A 22,482-nucleotide genomic window follows, 5' to 3' on the forward strand; every position below is an offset into this window, starting at 1 on the left:
CACGTGGAACGGTGGGCCTCCTCTCCTGGAGGCAGGCCCGAGGCCAGCCTCCCGAACTGCTTGGCTCTGGGCCTGGCTCTAAGCATTTAATCCCGTTCTAGGAGGGAGGAGACCTCTGTCTCAGTTCTTCAGAGAAGGAGCTGAATTCTAAAAATCCAAGCAATTTATCTGAAAGTTCCCCAACTTTAGGAAGTGGCAGAGCAGAACTTGAACCCAGGCAATCTGGCTCTGGCCCCAAACCCTTAAGGACTGTGCCGCAGAATAGTTGGTCATAGGGATACTTTGTATCTTCAAAACAAAATGAAAGGAAGCCAGAGGCATGGAGGTCAGTGTGCTCCTTTCTCAGAGGGTCTGGCCTGGTGGCAGATTTTAGTTGGGGGGGGCCCTGGATGGCCTGGGGCTGAAGTGCCAGCCCCAGTGGCCGCTGTGCTCTCCCGCCTTCCCCCATCTCAGCCACAGCAGATACACAGCTCCGAGGTGCCCAGGGCGCGCTGAGCCTGCATGACCATGCAGCCACATGTGCACACACGTGCACACCCCTCCCCCATCTTTCCAGGTTCGGTAGGGGTGAGTCTGGTTTCCCCAACGGAGCCTGGGGCTGCCAGTTTGGTCCCCAACACAGGAGAGCCACTCGGGACTAGATGCTTGTGGAAGTGGGGAGAAAATCCATGGGGGGGCCTCTGGAGGCAGGGTCCTGGCTGCTGATCTTGCCAACCCAGCCCCAGGTGTCTGAAGGCTCCTTAAGCTCACCCTGGTCTCCACAAACTCCTGGCTTCCCGCCAGGGCCTGCCGTTCTGGCCCAGGATCCCCCTCCCCAGGAACCCAGTCTCACCCTGCCCCTCCCAAAGCCCACCTTGGCCTTGACTAGGCCTGCAGTGAAGCTCCTTGGCAGGGCCCCTGCTAACGCCCAGAGAGCAATCTATGCAGCTGGCACTCCTGCCCGACTAGAATTTGGACCCCATGACATCAAATCGCCTCTAGTTCCTGCAGATGCTAAACTGCCTCCTGCTTCCTGCCTCCCGGTGCCCTCCCTGCCTGGCGCGTCCTTCCCCTCCCTCGGTTCTAGCTGACGTTCACTCAACTTGCAGGCCTCAGCTCTGAGCAGGCCCTTGAGCCCACCAGACTACGCTCCTCCAACAGCCTCTTCTTGCCAGTTCTAGTGTGCCCCAAGAACCAGCAGTTTCACAGAGAGCCCAGGCTCTGCCCAGGGACTCCCGCAGATGGGTGGTAGGCCAGAGAAGCAAGGAGGACAGCTGGAGTCCTTGTGGAGATCTTACCATTCCCTCCCTTTTTACCCAACCTCTAGCCCCTCCTTTGGTTTGACTGCCGCAACCAAGGCCAACCCCAAAGCCCTACCTTGGTCACACTGGCCCGCCACGCCATGACTGGGAAGTGGGCCCAGGAGTGGCCCTGCCGTCCTCTCTGCCCAGCTCCCCCCAGCTGTGGGGGAGGCCCCCCTCTCCCAGCCTTGCCTTGCCTTGGCTCCTGATGCTGGTGCTGGGCTGTGTGATTTGTCCTGCTTTGGGTCTCATTGTCCTCATCCAACCTAAGGCCACACAATTCCTCCCTTGCCACTTCCCAGGCTGGTGCGGGGACCCACCGAGTCAGATGAAGAGGTGGGTCCCTGGAAGGAAGAAGCAGAAGGCAGCCCTGAGGTGACAAGCTGGTGTGGCATGTAGGCCGCTGTGGCCTGGGCATAGCCTGAGACCCGTGGGAGCTGGTCTGCAGCTAGCATGGCCACAGAAGAGCAAGATGTCTTCAGTGGCTGCCTCTGGGGACATGTACCCATCTGCGCCCCTTCCTCTCTCGCCATCTCTTTTTCCAACAGGGTCTCTCCTGACCCTCTGTCCAGCTGGGTGCATCTCTTCCCTTCCTCCTGGCACCTTTGTCCCTGAGGTGTTTTTCTGCCCATCCTGGCCTTAGGGGAGGCCCATTCAATCTTGAAGGACAGACCAGCAGGTGGTAGGTTGGTGCCTTCCCGGGCTCGTGGCCCCTGCCTCGTTTTTGCCTGGCACTCAGAAGCAAGTCACTCCTAACAGACCCCTGAGTCCCTGCCCACTCGAGAGTCAGGTGGCTACTCAGGGGCTACTCCTGTGGCCCGAGTGTGAGCCCCAGTGCGTGCGTGGATGGAAGGGGGAGGGGCCGAGGGGCACTGTCCGGATGGGCACTGGGATGGTGACAGGGCATGGGGCCGCAGTCAACTTGGGGTGGGGGGGTGCATCTGAATGACGACATGGCCACATGAGAGGCCCACAGAGGCCCCTCTACAATAGTGGCCCAGCCACCACCTGGGCTCTGCCAGGCCCAGCGCCCGGTGGTCCCCACCCTGCTGCCGGCTCAGCCTGGCAGCCTTCCTTTGTAGCCTCCTGCCAGCACAGCCAGCCCCCTGCCCCCACTGGTGTCCGTGCCAGAGCAGCATTCCGCAGGCCTGGCTTCATCTCCCCAGCAGGGACTAAGGGAGGAAGCTGAGCAGTCGCCAGGTCGCAGGGCTGCGGGCGCAGTGGGGCCTGGGCCTCTGGCCCCCACTCCTCACATCTTTCCTCCTGGGCCAGTCACCTTAAAGGATTTGGTCACTACAGCCATTCTTGTTATCCCCTGCCCTAGGTGGACGGACCTGGGCAGCCAGAGGAGGCCATCAAGTAGGTATGGGCCCACCAGAACCACGTCCTGGAAGCAGAGAGCAAAACGAGCCCTGGGCTGCGCTGGGGTAGTGGTGAGGGGCCCGGCTGGTTGGAGATTCCAGACTCACCCTCAGAGCAGCCCAGGACAGAGGGTTGGGGATGGTGAGCGCGGCTAGGGTGCCGGTTCTGGTCCTCAGCGTGGGATCGCTCGGGGGAGCAGGTGGAAGCCTTTTCTGCAGCTGGTTGGGGGGCGGGCGCTCCCAGCCTCTAGATCTCGGGGCCGCCTCCTACTCCGACCCCGCCTCTGTGGCGCAGCTGGAGGGCACCGAAGTTGGGCTCTGGGACTAACAACCCCGCTCAGCGCAGGAGAGTGAGGCCGGGGTCCATCTGCTAGGATGGGAGGCACGGGGCCTTGCTGTGGGGCCCAGCGGCCCGAGGCAGAGCGGGCAGCTCCAGGACGGAGCACATCACGCGTGTCCATGCCCCGCGCCTGCACGCAGGGCTGCCTGGCCCTTTAAGCGTCCAGACGGCGGCCCCAGCTGACGCGCGGGCTCCAATCGGCGCCCCGCGCCCCCCGCCCGCCGCGCCCGAGGCTCTGGGGCCGCAGCTGCTCGGCTGCTGGACTCGCTGCGGCCCTGCGCCTCCGCCCGCCCGGCCGCGCCCCCGGGGGCCATGGTCGCGGGGCCCTGCGCGGGGGCGGCCCCCAGCGCGGCGCTTCATGGAGCGGCCCCGGCCTGGCCGCCGGGGGCAGCGCGATCCCGCGGGGCCCTGTGAGCCCCCAGCGCCACGGCACCATGGTACGCAAGGCCCTGCCTGTCCCCCCGCTTATCCGCCCACCTGCCTGCTCTGCCCTCCCGAGCGCACGGCCCGCTGACTCAGGGTGGAAGGGTTAGAGGGATCTTCCCCCTTGCCGAGTCTCCAGACCCCTTTCTGGGGCCCCGTGGGCCCCGCATGCTGCGCTCTGGTGCGGCCCTCGGTGGGGAGGGGGTTAAATTCCTGGGGTGGGGGCCTTGGGCTCGGGAGGCTGAGGTCTCGCTGGGCACTGGTGGAGGGGGGCGCTCCCCTGAGCTTTGACGGCGCCGCCCTCGCACTGGGTGACGGAAAAGGGGGAGGTCGGATTCCCGCCTGGGCCTTGGGCCACGTGGGCGCTGGAGCCGCCCTGCCTGGGGATTGGGGCTCCTGGGCCAAGCGAGTGTTTGGGGGGGCATCGCAGCTCCAGTCTAAACTCCTGTGTGACCTTGGGCCAGTCTCCCGCCCTCTCTGGGCTTGTTTCCCAGAAAGGAGCGGGGCATAAGCACAGAGGAGACTGGACTAGACACCCCAGTCCCCAAAAGTAGGAGCCTGGAAGTCATGAGGAGGAGCAAGTGACCTGCCCCTTGCTCAGACCAGGCCCACCCACTGCAGCCTGGTGATGGAGGGATTGTCGTGGGAGTTGGGGGTGCAGATGAAGCGCAGGTTTCATCCTGGGGCCTCCAGGGAGGCTCTGGGCAGGTTAAGGAGGCAGTGATTTTTTGGCCATGAGGCAGGGTACCCCTCAGGTGTAGAAACTCTGACCCGGATGAGTGCTGGGGCAGGTGTCCCTGGCACCTGGCTTTCCCCCAGCCTGGCTTGGGGGCCGGGGTGTGAGGGCATGAAACCTTCTGGCAGCCAGAGTGACCACTCCTCTGGCCCTACATCTTAGCCAGGCTGGGCTGGCCTTCGGGGTGGGGTGTGTGGCTACAGCTGGCACAGGCACCTGGGGAGGGGCATCTGCAGCCTCAGAACTCTGGCACATCTGGCTGGGGAGGCGGGCACAGCTGGTGGGTCCTGTACGGAAGGCGCCAAGCTAGGGGGCAGCTGTGCTCTGCTGAAGGGCCGCCAGCTCCGGACTCAGGCGGCATCTGTGTGCCTTCTCAAAGGAGTTCAGTCACAGCGCCTGGTCCCAGGGTTCTTGGCCCCTCAGGAGGTGAGGCTGGTGCTGGCCTAGCCGGGGTGCTGCCATGTGCGTGGAGTCTCTGGGGCAGCACTGCCCCACAGGCTAACTGCTCCTCCTCGGCTAGAGCCAGAGGGCCTTGGCCAGGCCTCACCTGGGCCCTGAGTCCAGACCTGCACACGGAAAGCTTGGGCACTGGAGGGCATTCTGTGAAGGGGAGCAGGCTGGACCAGGGCCCAGGGGCCTGGGGTGGGCTCCCCCCAACAGGCCTAGCTTTGGTGAGTCCTTATGCAAGTCGCTTCTTCCACCACTGTCTGGCCATCAGCACCACTAAGGAGCCCTTGTTACTGTCCAAGTTGCACCCCGAGCCCTCACTGCTGAGACTATAGGTAGCAGCAGCTCTGGGGAGGAGGTTGAGAAGGGAGTCTGAGGAGGGCCCCGAGTTGCCTCTTCCTGCTTTTTAAGTTATTGAAGGTCAAGAAATCTGTCTGCAAAGAGTAGCGTCCAGCCCAGCAGGGAAGGGTGGCCTCAGAAAATCCGGAAGGCCAGCGCTCTGCCACTGCTCTCCCACGCTGAGCCTCAGTGTCCCCATCTGTACAATAGCAGTTGGTCCCAGATGATGAATCAGACCGAGTCAGGGAAGGGAAACGGGAGGGACTTGGCACTGGATCCCAGCTGTGTGGGCCAGGCTTGACCTGGGCAGCAGCCCCACCACGGAGGGGCAGATGGGTGGCGTCTTGGCCTGGGGGGGCAGGGGGTGTGGTGGGAGAGCTGGGGGAAGATGGCCAAGGGCCCGGCCAGAGTGGGGCCTGAGTGAACGTGGGGTGGGTGCTGCCCTGGGCCCCTGTTGTCCCTGGGAGCTCCCTGAGGCCCAGGACAGACTCACTTGAGTGGCCGAAGTTCAGAATAGACACCCACAGACACCTCCCTACCCAGTCTTGGCCCACCTACTGCTGCCCCAGCCGGGGAAGGACTAGCATGGGGGGTGAGGGTGGGGCGAGGATGGAGGGGACCCCAGTTTCATCCCAGGGCCTCCAGGGAGTTGCCTGGGGGAGGGGAGGTGCTGGCTTTGGAGCAAGTGACAGTGGAGCAAATTCCTCAAAGATAGGATGCTCTGACCCAGCTGGACAGGGTCCGAGGAGGGCCATAATCGGGAACCTGTGGGGCTGGGCCAGCCAGGCAGGTAGTTGGCACATAGGTGAGCAGATGCTGTGTGCTGGACCTACACGAGGGACTGGGCAGCCGGCCTGTCTGTGCTGCCCACTTTTGGGGGAGGCCCCTGCGGTGCAGCCAGGAAAGGTAAGCCAGTCCCTACTGCCACAATTCCCAGGGGCCAGACAACCTGACCTGTCAGACTTCCAGGGCCCTCCGGTGGCTGCAGAGGCCCTGGATGGGGTGGCCTTCCAAGATGGAGCCGTCTCAGAGCCTCGGGGGCAGGCCTTGGGGCCTACACAGGCTGGGTGTCCTTCCGCCCCAGAGAATCCCTGTGTGAGGGGGCATTGCTGGGGGCCTGCCCAAGCTCTGGCAAGTGATGAGGGGCTGGCTGGGTCCAGCAGCCTCCTCCAGTGGGGCAGCAGCACCAGGCCAGCAGAAGCCACGGGCCCTGGGCAGAGAAGGCTTCGCAGAAGTTTTTCACCTCTGCCTCGCTCAGGCCAGGCGAGGCCTGCCATTGGTTCGGGAAGGGCTTCCCTCGGGCGCCACTCCCAGGGGGCACAGTGGCCAGGGGTGGCAGTGAGCGAGTGAGCCTGGCTTCTCTTCTCAAGGGGTCTGGGGTCGGGTGGGTGTGGTTTTATTTGTGTGAGTGAGTGTGGGAGAGAGAATTCACAGAGCTCAGAAAATGCCTGTGTCCCTGCGGGGTAAGCAGCCGGTCCGTTTGCCCACGACGGTCCTGCTTTTAGCACTGAAAGCCCTGCATCCTGGGAACCCCTAGGTTGCCAGCACACCTGGACCGTGGGTTGCCCCAGTCCCTTTTCCCCTCTTCCCTTCCCCTTCCCCGGAGGACTTCCTGTTTCGCAGCGGAAGAGCTGGGGGCCCAGAAAAGTTAACTGGTCTGCGGCCTCAGAAAGTCACAACTGGAGTTTGAGCTCTAAGGGCAGCTGATCCGAGCTCACATTCTGGTTCCTCCTCCTCCTCCTCGCTGAAGTGGTGTCTCCTTTCTGTAACATGGAACCAGGAGTGATGGGTGGGCTGCCTCCGGGATGGTGAGCCGGGGCCCCGCTGGCCTTGACCTGACCTGTGCCCTCTGCCCTGCAGTTGCTGGTTGAGAAGACAACCGACTCACCGGCGGCCGAGTTCTCGCTGGTGGAGGACGTGGCGCTGCACTTCGCCTGCTTGATGGGCCGTCTGAACGAGCAACGCCTCTTCCAGCCCGATCTCTGTGACGTGGACCTGGTGCTGGTGCCCCAGCGCAGCGTCTTCCCAGCCCACAAGGGCGTGCTGGCCGCCTACAGCCAGTTCTTCCACTCGCTCTTCACCCAGAACAAGCAGCTGCAGCGGGTGGAACTGTCCCTGGAGGCGCTGGCCCCCGGCGGCCTGCAGCAGATCCTCAACTTCATCTACACATCCAAGCTGCTGGTCAACGCGGCCAACGTGCACGAGGTGCTCAGCGCCGCCTCCTTGCTGCAGATGGCTGACATCGCTGCGTCCTGCCAGGAGCTACTGGACGCCCGCTCCCTGGGCCCCCCAGGCCCCAGTGCTGTGGCTCTAGCCCAGCCAGCTGCCAGCTGCACCCCAGCCGCGCCACCCTACTACTGTGACATCAAGCAGGAGGCCGACACCCCAGGCCTGCCCAAGATCTATGCCCGCGAGGGGCCTGACCCCTACTCTGTGCGTGTTGAGGACGGGGCAGGGACTGCAGGGGGCCCAGTGCCTGCCACCCTTGGGCCAGCTCAGCCCTTCTTCAAGGAGGAGAAGGAGGGTAGTGTGGAGGAGGCTGGCGGGGCCCCGGCCAGCTTGTGCAAGCTGGAGGGTGGGGAGGAGTTAGAGGAAGAGCTTGGGGGCTCTGGCACCTACAGCCGCCAGGAGCAGTCCCAGATCATCGTGGAGGTCAACCTCAACAACCAGACTCTGCACGTGTCCACGACACCTGAGGGGAAGCCGGGAGCCGCTGCGGGCCCTGCCACCATGGTGCTGGGCCGGGAGGACGGGCTGCAAAGACACTCGGAGGACGAGGAGGATGATGAGGAAGAGGAGGAGGAGGAGGAGGAAGAAGAGGAGGGCGGTGGCAGTGGAGGGGAGGAGGAGGAGGAAGAGGAAGGTGGCAGTCAGGGAGAGGAGGAGGAGGAGGAGGAAGGGCACAGTGAACAGGAGGAAGATGAGGAGGAGGAGGAGGAAGGACACAGTGACCAGGATCAAGAGAGCTCAGAGGAGGAGGAGGAGGAAGAGGAGGAGGGGGAGGCAGGGGCCAGGCAGGGGCCAGCGGGGCGCAGGGGCAGCCGGGCAGAGCCCCCTCCCCACAGTCGCATGGCCACTCGGTCCCGGGAGAACGCCCGGCAGCAGGCACCCCCTGAGCCCGAGGAGGCTGGGCAGCGTGGTGGGAAGAGATCAAAGCAGCCCCCTGGAGTGGCCCCAGCACCAGCTCGAGGGCCGCAGGCCCCTGACGGGTTGGGGGCCAAGGTGAAGCTGGAGGAGAAGCAGCACCACCCGTGCCAGAAGTGCCCGCGAGTTTTCAACAACCGCTGGTACCTGGAGAAACACATGAATGTGACCCACAGCCGCATGCAGATCTGTGACCAGTGCGGCAAGCGCTTCTTGCTGGAGAGTGAGCTGCTGCTGCACCGGCAGACCGACTGTGAGCGCAACATCCAGGTGGGCCTCCCAGTGGCGCCAGGGGCGGGAAGGGGCTGGACCGGCCAGAAGGCCAGCTGAGGCTACTCAGCCACCCAGGCCAGGCCAGCCAACCTGGGCACCCGGGGTCCTGCTGCTGCATGCGCAGTCTGGGCAGATCAGACTGAGCCTCCCCCGGACAACAGGGCCAGCCCAGGCCCAGGCTGGTGAGAATGTCAAGGGGAGCTTTCCGGAGGAAATGGATAGCGCCGGGCTTTGACACATGGAAAGAAGTGCAGACAGGATTGGAACAAACAGTGCCCTTGGCCAGAAGGGCAAGAGAGCATGGACTCGGGAGGATGAGAGAGTGGCCAGAGCACAGGGGACGGGGGGGACAGCCAGCTGAGAGGGGGATGAGCCAGCAGGGCCATTCTGTGGTGTGTTCCGTGCACAGCAGCACAGACGAAGGGAGGTGGGGCCTGCCCAGAGGGGGGCGCCATTTCCCACTTGCCACCAAGACTGAGTAGAGTAAGGGGCAGCTGGCAAGAAGGAGCCTTTGCATTCATCTCTTGGAGATGCCAGCTGGCCTGGGCCTGGGGGGAGAGGGACTGGATGAGACATTTGGGAAAAGCTGGGGCTGCTGGGGCCAAGCGGGAAAGCTGGGCCGGCAGCCGGGCCTTGGGCCAGGATGGCCTCTCAGAGTGTGAGCAGCACAGGTTGCCACTTTTGTGGCTTGGAGGTGGTGAGGTGTGGTGAGGTGAGGGCAGGTAGGTGGGTGCTAATTACCTAAACTGATTGCTAATTGCAGTGCCGCTGGAGAGAGTGTTACTTGGGGGTTGCCCGGCCTCTGCCCCACCCTCGCGTACCTGTTCCCGCCTGCCTGCCTGCCTGCTGGGCTGCTCTTTGCACTCCACCTGCCACACACCTGAGCCTCCGTTCTGAAGGGGAAAGACCCTTGTTCCCTTTCTGACCTGGGCAGCCCAACCAACTTGATCCAGTTTCTGCTTGAGCCTTGGTCTGGCCTCCAGGTCTCTGGGGGTGTCCAGCAGGGATGGGCCTGACAGGGACCCAGGGGAAGAGGAGGGAGCAAGTGGAACCTTAAGGTTCCCACCACCCTGCACTGCCCCATGGGAACTGGTCCCTCCTGAAGCACCCCTACCCCCACACTTCCCGCAGCCAGCCCTCTGAGACCTGTCTCCTTGGCGATCTCCATGGTGTCAGGGCATGGGTCCCAGCAGGGAGGTGGCAGAGCTCATGTCTGGGCCTGAGAGGGGCTTCTCCATACCCATGGTGGCCCTTCCGCCAGTCGTGTGTCTCCCCTCTGTAGAGAGATGCCTTGTTGAAGTGAGCACAGAGGAGGGGCCTCCTGGGAGAGGTGACCCCTGGCCCTAGTTTAGTTCAAGGAATGAAGGAGGGCCAGGCTGCGGCCCTGGCAGGCAGGTGTTTAGGGAGGTGCCACGCCCGGCCCCTAGAACATCAGATCTGGCCGCTCCTTGGACTCAAGGGCTCACGGCCCAGCACCATGCAGGGGAGGAAAGGGAGTCCAGAGAGGGGCAGTGACCTGCCCTCCATCACAGGGTCCTGACTCGGGGCCCGGCGCCTGAAGTCGTCTCCCCCCACAGTGCGTGACCTGCGGCAAAGCTTTTAAGAAGCTGTGGTCCCTCCACGAGCACAACAAGATCGTGCATGGCTACGCGGAGAAGAAGTTCTCATGCGAGATCTGCGAGAAGAAGTTCTACACCATGGCCCACGTGCGCAAGCACATGGTGGGTAAGTCCAGGCCCGTCAGGCGTGGAGCCTGAGGACAGAGCTGGCCAGCCGGTGGGTGTGCGGGGACGGACTTCACATCCGAGGGCACTGCGAAAGGGCGAGAAGGCCCCTCTCGGCAAGGAGGCCTGGGGTCGCTGGTGGCAGTGGCAGGTGGACAGGCTCTGGGGCCAAGGCTGTCCCGTCCAGTCAGGCAGGTTGCACACTGCACATGGGCTCCTGGACGCCCTGGCGGACAGGGTCCGAACCCAGCTGGCACTGGCCCAGGCTGTTTGAGGACAGCTGTGCCTCTGATACCCTCTCACCTTGGGGCCGTCACAGGGTTTCTGGCTCTTATGAAGGCAGCCCTTCCCGCCGGGTTACACCTGGACCCAGGAAGGGTGTGCCCTGAGGTTGTGTGGGGCCACCTCTCTGCCTTGGGTGTGGCTATCCCTCCGCTCTAGGTTGGCCTGGCTGGGAGTTTGTGTCCCTGCAGCCCTCCCTGCCTTGCCTGCTCTTGGACTTGGGTTCAAGGGAAAGGTGGCCACGGTGGGCCTTACCCCCTTTCTCCACCAGACAGTGCTGGAGACCTCCAGCATGAGCTGCCTGCAAGTTGGGACCCCCGGGTCTAGGTCTCAGCCAGGAGATGCTGGGTAACTTGGGACCAGTCTAGGCTCAGGTTCACCAGCCATGAGCTCTGAGGGAGCCCTTCCTGCCTCCAATCACGCCTCCAGACCTTTTCCCTTGTCTGTCTGTAGGTTCTGGGGGAGGGGTGCAGCCAATCTTTAGAAGGGTCACACACCCTGTAACGCCAGCTGCCACTGTGACACAGTACCACTCCCAGCCTCCTTTTATAGAAGACTCAGGCCCATGGAGTCCGAGCAGGGAGACAGTGGCTGGGCCGGGGTTGGAGCTGGGTCAGTCCCATCGGGATTCTTCCATCTCTCCTGGAAACTTCAGTGGGTGACATGGCCTGGGCTATTTCTCTTGGCTAGAGGCTAAAGAACCAGAAGGGCCTGCACCCTTGTCTGACCAGCCTTCAGAGCAGGCAGACACCTAGCCCACAGGGAAGCTTGGGGGCCTGGGAGGCAGCCCCAGGTCCCGAGACAGCGATGGTGGGCCCCAGGGCAGGTAGGGTCCCCCAGAGCTGTGACGGCCATGGTGCACGCCCCGTAGCTCACACCAAGGACATGCCCTTCACCTGCGAGACCTGCGGCAAGTCCTTCAAACGCAGCATGTCTCTCAAGGTGCACTCGCTGCAGCACTCCGGGGAGAAGCCCTTCCGGTGCGAGGTGAGTTCCCTTCTTCCCCTGCCCCAGGTGCCACCCAGGCTGGGACTGAGGTCAGGGCCAGCAGCTCTGTAGAAGCCAGGGGTCAGGGCAGTGGGGTGCAGGGTTCTGAGAGGGGCCCTCCGTGTGATGTCTGTGGCTGTCACTTCCCACTCCATGCTGACCTGGTCACCCGTCGGCCTGCCCCTGCCGCCACCCCACTCTGTCACTCCACCCCTAACCCAACCGCACACATTAGGGTCGGGAAGTCTTCCTGGGCTGGAACGATGGGGCAGGCTTGGGGGAGAGGCGGCGAGAGGAGCATCTCAGGTAGACAGATGGAGCTGCAGGTGTGGGGGAGAGGGCCACAAAGAAGGATGGGGGCACTTCGGCTTTAAGTATGACGCCGGCCTCCACTCTGCAGCCTTTTCCCGCTTCCTGTCCCCATTCCCACGGGGACACTGCACTCCATGGCCTCGTCACCTCTGCCCTACACTGCTCTGCCCCAGGAGCCAGGGCGAGGGCCTCTCTCCCTGAAAGCTACTCCCCTCTCTGCCCCTGGCCTCAACCCTCCCCCCCTCAGAACTGCAACGAGCGCTTCCAGTACAAGTACCAGCTGCGCTCCCACATGAGCATCCACATTGGGCACAAGCAGTTCATGTGCCAGTGGTGCGGCAAGGACTTCAACATGAAGCAGTACTTCGACGAGCACATGAAGACCCACACAGGTACCGGGGCCCCGGAGCGCCAGGCCCCACCCGTCTCTGCCCCACTCAGGACGCCCCGTTAGGCCCCGCCCTTCCCCGCCTGGGACCCGAGTTTGCCTTTCTGAGGCTGTGGCTCACACTCCCCACCTCCCAGGGTCGGTGAGGCTGGTGCAAAGCGGCCCAGGCGGGGGAGGACCCTGCTGCACCAGGGCTGAGCCCCACTGTGGTTCCTCGGGTGCAGAGGCCGGCCGGGGCTGGGGTGTAGCGGCCCCCCAGTGACAACTGCTGTCCACCTCCAGGGGAGAAGCCGTACATCTGCGAGATCTGCGGCAAGAGCTTCACCAGCCGGCCCAACATGAAGCGGCACCGGCGCACCCACACGGGCGAGAAGCCTTACCCCTGTGACGTCTGTGGCCAGCGCTTCCGCTTCTCCAACATGCTCAAGGCCCACAAGGAGAAATGCTTCCGCGTCAGCCACCCACTGGCCGGCGATGGCCCCCCCTCTGCGCCAGGCCTGCCTCCCAGCCAGCCTCAGGCTCCCACCCTGCCCCTGCTCCCCGGGTTGCCCCAGACCCTGCCGCCGCCACCCCACCTGCCCACCCCTCCTCCACTCTTCCCCACCACTGCCAACAGCGGAGGGCGGATGAGCACCAACAACTAACCCTGCCCTACACGTGCAGGACCTGGAGCCCAGGGGGGACTGGGAGCACCCCCACGGCCCTCCCTGCCTTGTGGGAGTGCCCACCTGCCTGGCACCGCTGCGCCCCCATACCCGGAGGTGGCTGGACACACTCTGCTTGAGGCCCCTGCCCCTAGCAGGGGTGCAGGCTGGAAGCGCCCCAGATCTGGTGGAGGACACCTCACTCCCAAGTGCTCCCTTTCAGCGACTCCTTGAAGCCTTTCCTATTGTTTGTTTTTTTGTTTTTTGAAAGCGAAGGAGAAAGAAAAGAGAGGAAACTATTTGCAGTGCCCCCCTCCAGGTGAGGGGGTTCTAGAGGCAGCAGATACAGTGGAAGGGGGGCCTGGAGAGCAGGTGTGACCCGTCCGTCCGCTGAAGCCTGAGCCAAGGGGTCGTCCAGGTGGAGCCCTGGCCAGCCTCAGTGGCTCATCCATGCCTCCCCTGCGCCCCCTGACTTGCCCCCTTGTCCTGGAGGGTTCGGGGAGGCAGGGGATGCCAGCCCCCTAGGAGCAGTTGAGGGCTCAGTCTGAGTCTGTGCACATGGAACAGAGGCTTGAGACTGAATGCCCGTGAGCATGGTGGGTGGGGAGCGAGCGGCGAGGCATGAAGACTTCAGACCCAGCTCTGCACCGTGTGGAGTGGGGCAGGCAGGGGCTGGACCCCAGGCATTTGTTTTCCCCACCCATCCCCCGGCCTACCCCAGGCCACACATCGAGCCCCGGGCGGCAGATGGGGCGGCTGGCACAGCACCAGCTTCCAGGGGCTGCAGTCAAGGAGCCCCTGCAAACGAGTGGACCCCAGGGGAAGGGCCCTGGGGGGAGGCTCGGGCACGTGTTTTGAGGTTTCAAGGTGCTATCCGCGGGGCAGCAGGCAGGGGCTTCTGTTCTCCAGCACCCGCCCTCACCAGCTGGCCTGGCCGTGCCTCCCATGCTGGAGGAGATGCGTGTGCCTGTGTCCGTCCCTGCTCCCCGAGGGCAATGCCAGGCCTCATGCCCTCCTCGGCCCCACCACAACCTGCCCCCGGCTAGTGTCCAGCATCATCATCCCCCCTGGGCCCCTGCGCTGGTGGCAGGGTGCCTGTGGTATCGTTGGTGAAAAGACCCGCTCGGTCAGGCCCCAAGGGCAGGGTAGAGTCCAGAGGGCGGGGGAGCCCCTTCCTGTGCCCAGTGCTTGCCCCCGTGAGGCCAGCACTAATAGGTCACCCTTTTTTGTTGTCATTTAACATCTTTATTCCTGCCTTTCAAATGAGGAGGAAGGTTCCATAAGCTACATGTTTCCTAGTTAAGCTCTTTCCTATTGTGTTTATATGGTTTTGTTTGTTATGCTCTTTGCACCTTAAACCCCCACGACTACCCCCCCATCCCCTTCCCAGCACAGCTGGAGCGGGAAGAGGCCTGAGCCCGAGGGGGACCAGGGGTGGCTGGGCCCCGTCAGCCTACGGGCTGAGGGGGTCGAAACCCCTCTGACCTCCTTGTGAGGCCATGGCACTGGGGCAGGGAACTGGGCACATTTTAATCATCAATAAACGAAGCACTTTATTCTGTACACATATGGGCAGGCCCAAGGAGCCCGAGTGATTTGAGGGTCTGTAACCCAAGCCGCACAGCCTGCTAGCTCTCTGGGCACGCAGGGGCAGTGTCCTGGCCTGGGTGAGTTTGGGGCTGCCTGTGCCCCAGGAGCAGGGCAGGCCAGAGCCTGCAGACACACCCTCGGGGGCCCCTGCATCCTCTGGGGTTTGAAAGTGGGCCCTTCCCCCAGAAAGCAAGGCGTCTGGTCTGGCTCCCAGCTCGGTGGCTCCCCGTCCCCAGCCTGGGCCTCCTCGGCCCCTGCTTTACTGAAGCTCTTTCCCTCTCTTGTACCCGTTATCTCTGGGCTTCCATGATGTCCTCAGGGTCCCCCCTCCCCACTTCCCAACGCTTGCTCTTTCTAACCTCTGGTCCCAGTGCCTGGCAGCTCTCCAGAGTGGGCTCACATTCCCCCCCCAAAGTTGGTCTTCCCCAATGGGCTCTAGGCCGGGACCCCCATGGGTTCCCAACCCCTTGTCACTGACACCAGGCTCTACCATAGGGGCTGGTGGCCTTGTCACCTGCTAGCCCCACTGCGGCCTTAGCAAGCCTGGGGCTCTGGCCAGGCCAGACTTGGACAAGCAGAGGCCAGAGATGGGAGTGGGGGAGCCGATACGAAACCCTGTCCCAAGGCCAAGGTCTCCTGTCCTTTCATCCCTTCCCTCCAAGGGCAGGACAGGGGTCCAGACAGCAGACTGGACTCTGATCAGGATGGTCCTGTAGCTATATAGGTGGGCACAGCCAAGCCCTTTCCTGGGAGCCACACCCCAGTGGGGACAGGAGCCCTGTGTCCCTGGTGCTAAATGCTCTCCCCCTTGGGCCATGGCGGGAGGGAACTCCTTTCCAGCCATGAGGGTCTGAAGCAATAATGGAACCTCAGCAGCGCCAGTATGGATGGGGTTCTTGTTCTACCAGCTCTTCCGTTTCCTTTTTATTTTAACAACAGATTAATAAGCACCTGGATATTGGACTGAAGGGACCGGGGCTTCATACCCACACCCCAGGGCTGGCAGTAGTGGTGGGGAGGGGGGTTTAGGATCATCACCTCCCCCTGGAGTTTGGTGGTGAGGCGGTCCCTCTGTGGACAGGGGGACTTGTCAACCCACTTGGCCAGACCTCAGGCCCAGAACCTGGGCCTATCCCTACCCAGCTCCTCTGGGGCTCCCTGGTCTTGGGCCAGGTGGGCATGAGTGGCCAGAGAGGCAAGGGCTCCCGACTCGGGCCCCACGACCCCAGTTCTGGGAGCCGGGCTGGTCTCAGAGCCTGGGCCTCCGACACTGGCATGTGCCACCACAGTGCCCCTCACAGCGGGGGCAGAACAGCTGTGCCCAGGCCCACAGACCCCCAACGTCTGGTCATATGTGGCCCCCCCATAAAGTGTGTGGGGAACAGCAGGCGGAGGAGTAAGAAGAGTGGAGTGAGGGGAATAAAGTCAGTACAACTGTTCCTTGGTCCAGCCTCTTCTTTTTTTCTTTAAAATTTTTTATCCTCATTCAAGGATATATTTACTGATTTTAGAAGGAGAGCAAGGAAGAGAGAGAGAGAGATCAATCAGTTGCCTCCTGAACATGCCCCTACCAGGGATCAAACCCACAACCTAGGTATAGGTCCTGACTGGGAATCGAGCTGGCAAACTTTTTTGTTTGTGGACGGTGCTCCAACCAACCGAGCCACGCAGCCAGGGCTGCCCAGCCTCTTCTTTACCTGTTGACTGCCCTGACTATCGCTGAGAGAGATTGGACCAGAGCAGGGAACCCGACAGCTGGGCTGCAGACCTCACAGACATCATGCCCAGGACCCCATCTCCCTCCCACAACAGTGGGTTGGACTTTGGGCAGCACCCAGAGTGAGGCAAGAGCAGAGATGCACCCCCAAACTCATGCTGGGGCTAGGAGAGGTGCAGAACACGCTTGAAAGAGGAGAGGTCCCAAGGCTAGTGAGGCAGCGGCCCCAGAGGCCAGGGCCCCTGCAGGTGTGGTTCCCCTGCAGGTGTGGTGGCTGGAGGCCTGGGTGTGTGGGCTCAGGAGCCCCATGCACTCACACTCAACATGGGGTGGGGGGGCACTGTGACAGCCAGTATGGACTCACCCCTCCCTTCATGGGCAGGTGAGTCTGAAAGGGGCTGGTATCAGAGATGCTGTCATGGGTGCTGGGAAGGCAGGAGCCCATGGAGAAGACAGGCAGTGACCTCTGAGAGGGGAGCGTCTGGCTCCCCCTGGGACCACTCCAGGTGGTTTCTAGGCCCCGGGGAGATGAGATGAATGAGGGCCCCTGTGTTGGTGCCCTTTAGTTTGGGCCCAGGGGGCGGGGGATGGCAGGAGGGAGGACAGAGGCTGGAGCGTGGATTCATTAACCAGCCAGGGAGGTGCGGGTCCCCAGGGTGTGGACAGTCTTCCCGAAGTCCCACTTCCCGCACTGAAAGGAGCCGAGCTCACTCAGGCCACCCTAGAAAAAGGCTCGCCACGCCCCCACCCAGGTCTCTGCAGGGGGCGGGGGGGGGGGCTCTGCTTCTCTCTGTTTCTTCTCCTTTCCCTCCTGCTGCCCATCTGTTTGTGGGTCATGTCTCTACACCCTTTTTCCCTTCAGCCCACCTCGCCGCCCCTGTCATGAAAGTGCAGTTGATTTGACCTTTGAACCACCAGAGGTCATGGACAACGAATGCAAGGCAGTCAACATCCACATATAACTTTTGATCTCCTAAAACTTAACTACTATCAGCCTGCTGTTGACAGGAAGCCTTACTGCTACTAATCAATACATATTTTGTATATGTATTATACACTATTCTTACCATAAAATATGCTAAAAAAAGAGAAAACTATAAAATACATTTATGGAACTGTATGTATTTACTGACCAAGATCTGTGTCTAAGTGGACCCATGCAGTTCAAACTCGCGTTGTTCAAGGGCCAACTGTATTTCCAAGTCCCCCTCCACAGAGCCTTGGGCATGTGCCGCGTGAGGCCAGGAGGCAGAGGCCGATGGGTGGCCCTGGCCGTGAATGGCAGGCACCACAGGTGACATGGCGGGAGCTTCACTCTCTTCAGCCTTGCTCTTTGAGACCGAGCAGCTCACTAACACGCCGTGACCTCGAGCACAGGTCTGAGTGGCTCTGGCCTTCTGGAGGAAGCCAGGTCCCCTTCTGTCTCAGGCACAGTGCGGAGCAGTGAGTTAGGAAGCCATGCACCCCTGGCTTGGCAATGCCCTTGGACCTACCCCCGGGTTATGCAGCCTTCAGGGGCGTGGCTGGGAAGTTGACCTGGACGAGCTGCGCACAGGCAGTGCACACATGCGGGGGTGCACACATCTCTCTCTCTTTGAGACCCCACTTTCAGTACCCTTGGGTGTATTACCAGAAGGGGGTTCCTGGTAATTCTATTTTTAACTTTATGACAAACGGCTATCCTGTTTTTCACGGCGGCCCTACCACATACATCCCCACTGGCAGTGCGCTAACACTAAGCACCTCATGTTGTGGTGCCACCGTCACCACCACCCACCCACAGAACTCCTGGCGTCTCGAGAAACTGAACCTCTGTCCCCACGAACAGTTACTCCCAGCCCCTGACAAGCACTGCCCCGCTTTCTGCATCTCTGATTTGATGACTCTGGATACCTCATGTAGGTGGGATCGCACGTTCTTTGTCCTTTGTGATGGGCTTATTTCACCTACCACGATGTCCCCAAGGTTTATCCATGGTACAGCGTGTATCAGAATCCCTTTCCTTTTTGAAGGCCAAATAGTATTCCATTGTACATGTGCGGGTTCCACATTTTATTTATCCATTCGTCTGTCTATTGTCTGTTGACATTTGGGTTGCTTCTGCCTTCTGGTTATTGTGACTAATACTGCAACAAATGTGGGTGCACATATCTGTCTCTCTTTGAGACCCGGCCTTCAGTACCTTTGGGTGTATAACCCAAAGGTAATTTTATTAAATAACCCAAAGGTAATTTTAATTTTATGACAAACGGACATACTGTTTTTCATGGCGGCTCTACCACTTCCATCCCCACTGACAGGGCACAAGGGTTCAATTTCTGCACATCTTCACCAGCACCTGCTGTTTCGTTGTGTTTCTGCAGAAGATTCTCCAACAGGTGTGTGAGGTGGTGTGTGAGGTGGTATGTGAGGTGGTGTCTTGTGGTTTGGGCTCACAGTTTCCCAGTGACAAGTAACACTGAACATCTTCTCATGTGCTTATTGGCCCTTTGCCTATCTTCTTTGGAAAAATGCCTATTCAATTCTTTTGCTCGTTTTTTAATCAGGTTGTCTGTTGTTGTTGAGTTTTAGGAGTTCTTTATATATTTTAGATGTTAACTCCTAATCAGGTATATAATTTGCAAATATTTTCTACTATTCCATGGGCTGCCTTTTCTGTCGGCTCTGCCCTAGATGTACAAAAGTTTTAAGCTTAGACGTACGTAGTCCAGTCTGTTTTCTGTCGTTGCCTGTGTGTCTGGCATCGTATCCAAGAAATTGCCAGGTCCGATGTCGTGAAACTTTCTTCCTCTGTTTTCTAAAAGCTCTGTAGTTTTAGCTCTTGGAGTTAGTTCTTGGCGATGATGGACGACAACTTTATTTTTCTGCATGCGGATAGCTAGTTTCCCAAACACTACTGGAAAGACTGCCCCTTCCTCAGCGAACGGTTTGGGCACACCTGTCAAACATCATTTGACAACACATGTGAGAGTTTGCTTCTGGGCTCTCTGTTCTATTCCAGTGCCCTAAGCACCTGTCTTCAGGCCAGTGCCACACTGTTTGGATTCCTGTCGTGTTGCAGTAAGTTTTGACATCAGGAAGTGTGAGATCTCCAACTTGGCTCCTCTTTTTCAACATTGTGTTAGATGGCTCACATTCTAAGTTCGTGATCCATTTTGAGTTAGTTTTTGTATGAAGTGTGAGATTTAGGCCGAGGCCTTGTTCTCCCTCTATGCCCCAGTACTATTTGTTGAAAAGTCTATCCTTCCTCCACTGAGTTGCTTTGGACCTTTGTCCAAAATCAGCTGAGCATGTTTTAGATCTATTTCTGGGTCCTGTGGTCTGTCCCATTGATCTGTGTGTCTGTCCCTGGGCCAGCGCCACACAGTCCCAAGTGTTGTGACTACGCAGGGGACTTGAGTTCAGGTTGAGTGATCACACCCGCTTTGCTCTTCTTTGCTAAGATTTGACTATTCTGGAGCCTTTGCCTTTCCATGTGGATTATATTTTATGTTTTTAAAATATTTTATTTATTTATTTTTAGAGAGAGAGGAAGAGAAACATCAATGTGTGGTTGCCTCTCACACTCCCCCACTGGGGACCAGGCCTGCAACCCAGGCAAGTGCCATGACTGGGAACCGAACCGGTGACCTTCTTGATTCCCAGGTCCATGCTCAATCATGGACTGAGCTGCACCAGCCAGGGCTGGATTTTAGAAGAAGCTTGTCTATGTCTATTAAAAATTCTTCTGGGATTTTGATAAGGCACTGAATTAAGCCTATAGTTCAATTTGGGGAAAACGGACATCTTTACTGTGTTGAATCTTCCAATCCACAAACACAATATGTGTCTCTCCTTATTTAGCTCTCCTGCGAGTTCTTTCCTCGGCATTTTGCAATTTTCAGTGCACAGAGCCTGCATGCATTTTGTTAAGTGTATTTATAAACGTTGCACATTCCTTGGAGTGATTATAAATGCTAGTAAGTTTTCAGTTGTGGTTTCTACATGTTCATTGTGAACAAAGAGAAATGCAGTTGATGTTTGTGTATTCTTCTTATATCCTCCAAACTCATTTTTTAGTTCCTAGAAGTTTCTTGGTTTTTGTTTGTTTTGTTCTGTAACTCCCCTAGGATTATTTCCCCTTCATTCCTGAAAGATAGCTTCATCAGATATAGAATTCACCATTTACAGTTCTTTCAGCTCGTAAAACGTGTTACGCCACTTTCTTTGGTCTCCGTGGTTTCTGCTGAGAAATCTACCGGCATTTAAATTGGTGTTCCCCTATCGGGGCTCTGTTGTTTTTATCTGGCTCCTGTCAAGGTTTTTTTCTCTTTGTCTTCAGTTTCTGGAAGTTTAATCATGTGTCTTGGCGTGGATCCCGTTTGGGGTTTGCTCAGCTCTTTGAAGTTGCGTGTTTGTGTCTTTCACCAGATTTTGGAAGTCCTCAGCCTCTCCTGCCCTTGGGGCCCGAGGATGCCGATGTTGGGTCCTTTGTTCTTGTCTCGTGGGCCTGCAGTACCGTTCACGTTTTGCTTTTCACTCCTCACTCTCTCTGTTCTTCAGATCAGGTACGTCCTTTAATCTGTCCTCACGGACACTGACTTCATCCTCTGTCGTGCCCCCTCTCCTGCTGACGCCATCCAGCAAGTTTCAATCAGTGTTTTTCCATTTTTCCGGTCTGTGATTTCACTCGGTTCTTCTATGCAACTCCCATGTCTTTGCTGAGCTTTTCAACTCACACGGACTTGTTTCAAGAGGACGTGTGATTTATCGCGGACGCGCTGTCACCACGGCCGCGTTAGGACCCCTGGCAGATCTTCCCAGCATCTGACTCGCCTCAGTGTTGCTGTCAGTTGACTCTTTCCACATTTGAGTTGTGAGTTTTCTGGTTCTTATTATGACGGGTGATTTTTTATTGTATCCTGGACATCTTGGCTATTGTGTTAGAAGACTCTGGGTTCTTCTTTTTTCTTCTTCTTAAACAAGCAGTGGCGTTGTTTAGGTTTAGCCAGCAGGCCCAGGTCGACTTTTGTGGGCTGAGGTTCCAAGGACAACTTAATTTGTCACTTGTCTCTGTTTCTGCTGCCTGAGAGAACAGACGGGGCTCCCCTGGGCCAGGTGCCCAGTGTCACCAGCCCCACGAGGCAACGTGTAGGTGATGGATGTGCCCTCTACCTTGATTGCGGTGGCGGTTTCACAGATATATTCACACACATCAAAACTTATCAAACCGTATACTTTCCACATGCACAGTTTATTGTTTAAAAACAACATATGACTGGTCCCTATTTGCTGGCCAACTAAATGTCCATTTCTAATACCCACCTCACGATGCGGGTGTGAAGATTAAATGAGTAAAAATCGAAAGGATGAAATGAGATGGCATTTTCCTTTGATTCAATGCCAAGTGGTGGAGAGGGAGGCGGTCTCCCTCTCTCTTCACCCACACCCACCCCTCGGGCCTCTCCCTGGTCGTTCTCAGAGTGGGTGCGGCACAGGTGACACAGGACAGGCCGTGACTTGACAGTTTTTGAAGTGCCTGATGGGTACATGGCAGGTCAGTCTACCAGTCTGTCTACTTTTGGGTATGTTCACATTTTCCCTAATTAGAATGAAAACATAAACAGGGGCTCCCCATTTCACAGGGGGGAACTGCCCGTGGTCCTACACCACCCCCTAGCCCTTTCTTCTCTGTCCTCACCTTCCCATCCTCACCTCTTCATTCACTGCTCCAGCCCCACTAGCTTCCTACTGTTCCTGGAAGGAGCCAGGCACCTTCCTGCCTCAGGGCATTTGCTCAAGCTGTGCCCTTGCTGGGAACCCTCCTTTCCCATGGCTCAAATATTGTGCCCATCCTGGCCCACTCCACCTGAAATCGTTACGACCTCCGTCTGTCATTCCCCACATCCTGTTCCCTGCTGTTTGTCACCACAGCATTTATCACCAGTTGACTTGCTGTATAACTATTTATTCGTTGCTGTCTTTCTCCCCACCCCAAGCTGAGTGGAAGCCCCATGAAGACAGGAATTCTTGCCTGATACATTTACTGCTGAATTCCCAGCAGGTTCTCGATTAATGAATTACATATATATATATATATATATATATATATATATATTCTAGTGCAATGCCTGGTAGGGAGTGAGCACTATGGGATTCATCATAGTCTAAAAATACATCGTGGAGTCACTTGGTAAATATAAGTTAATTGTTCAGGCAGTACCTTCTGTCCTGGTCTTTGGAAAATGAGACTATGATTAATGGACCTTTTTGTTGTTGGCCTTGCTGTTGCTAATTTGTGGGGAGCTCTAAGCCCTTGGAGGTAGGCAGATCCCCTTTGAATCCTGACCGGCTACTTGTCAGCTGTGTGACTTGGCTAAGTCCCGGAGCCTCTCAGAGACTTGTGTCCTGACAGGACTTGCTGGAAGGGCCCCGAGCTCCAAGGCTGGGTTGGAAGCCCACCACTTGCCCTCCTTGTCCTTCCTGCAAGATGGACGGGACTACTTCCAGGGCCTT

General features: G+C 58.9%; 1 protein-coding gene across 2 annotated transcripts; it reads left to right on the plus strand.

Moving 5' to 3' along the window:
* Positions 1–2,455: 2,455 nt before the first annotated feature.
* On the plus strand, positions 2,456–15,714 carry ZBTB47 (zinc finger and BTB domain containing 47). Of its 2 annotated transcripts, none has more exons than XM_037030411.1 (6): positions 2,456–2,639; positions 6,787–8,340; positions 9,921–10,068; positions 11,221–11,336; positions 11,896–12,040; positions 12,319–15,714. In XM_037030411.1, exons 2-6 carry the CDS (start codon positions 6,868–6,870, stop codon positions 12,678–12,680), a joined length of 2,244 nt encoding a protein of 747 aa, XP_036886306.1. In that variant the 5' UTR covers positions 2,456–2,639; positions 6,787–6,867; the 3' UTR covers positions 12,681–15,714. The 2 variants fall into 2 exon arrangements, with proteins under 2 accessions (XP_036886306.1, XP_036886305.1); XM_037030410.1 differs by lacking the exon at positions 2,456–2,639 and adding an exon at positions 3,066–3,418.
* The last annotated feature ends 6,768 nt before the right edge of the window (positions 15,715–22,482 follow it).

The sequence above is a fragment of the Sturnira hondurensis genome, unplaced genomic scaffold (assembly GCF_014824575.4).
Source record: "Sturnira hondurensis isolate 20B ecotype Veracruz unplaced genomic scaffold, ASM1482457v3 Scaffold0020787, whole genome shotgun sequence".
NCBI classification, from domain to species: Eukaryota; Metazoa; Chordata; class Mammalia; order Chiroptera; family Phyllostomidae; genus Sturnira; species Sturnira hondurensis.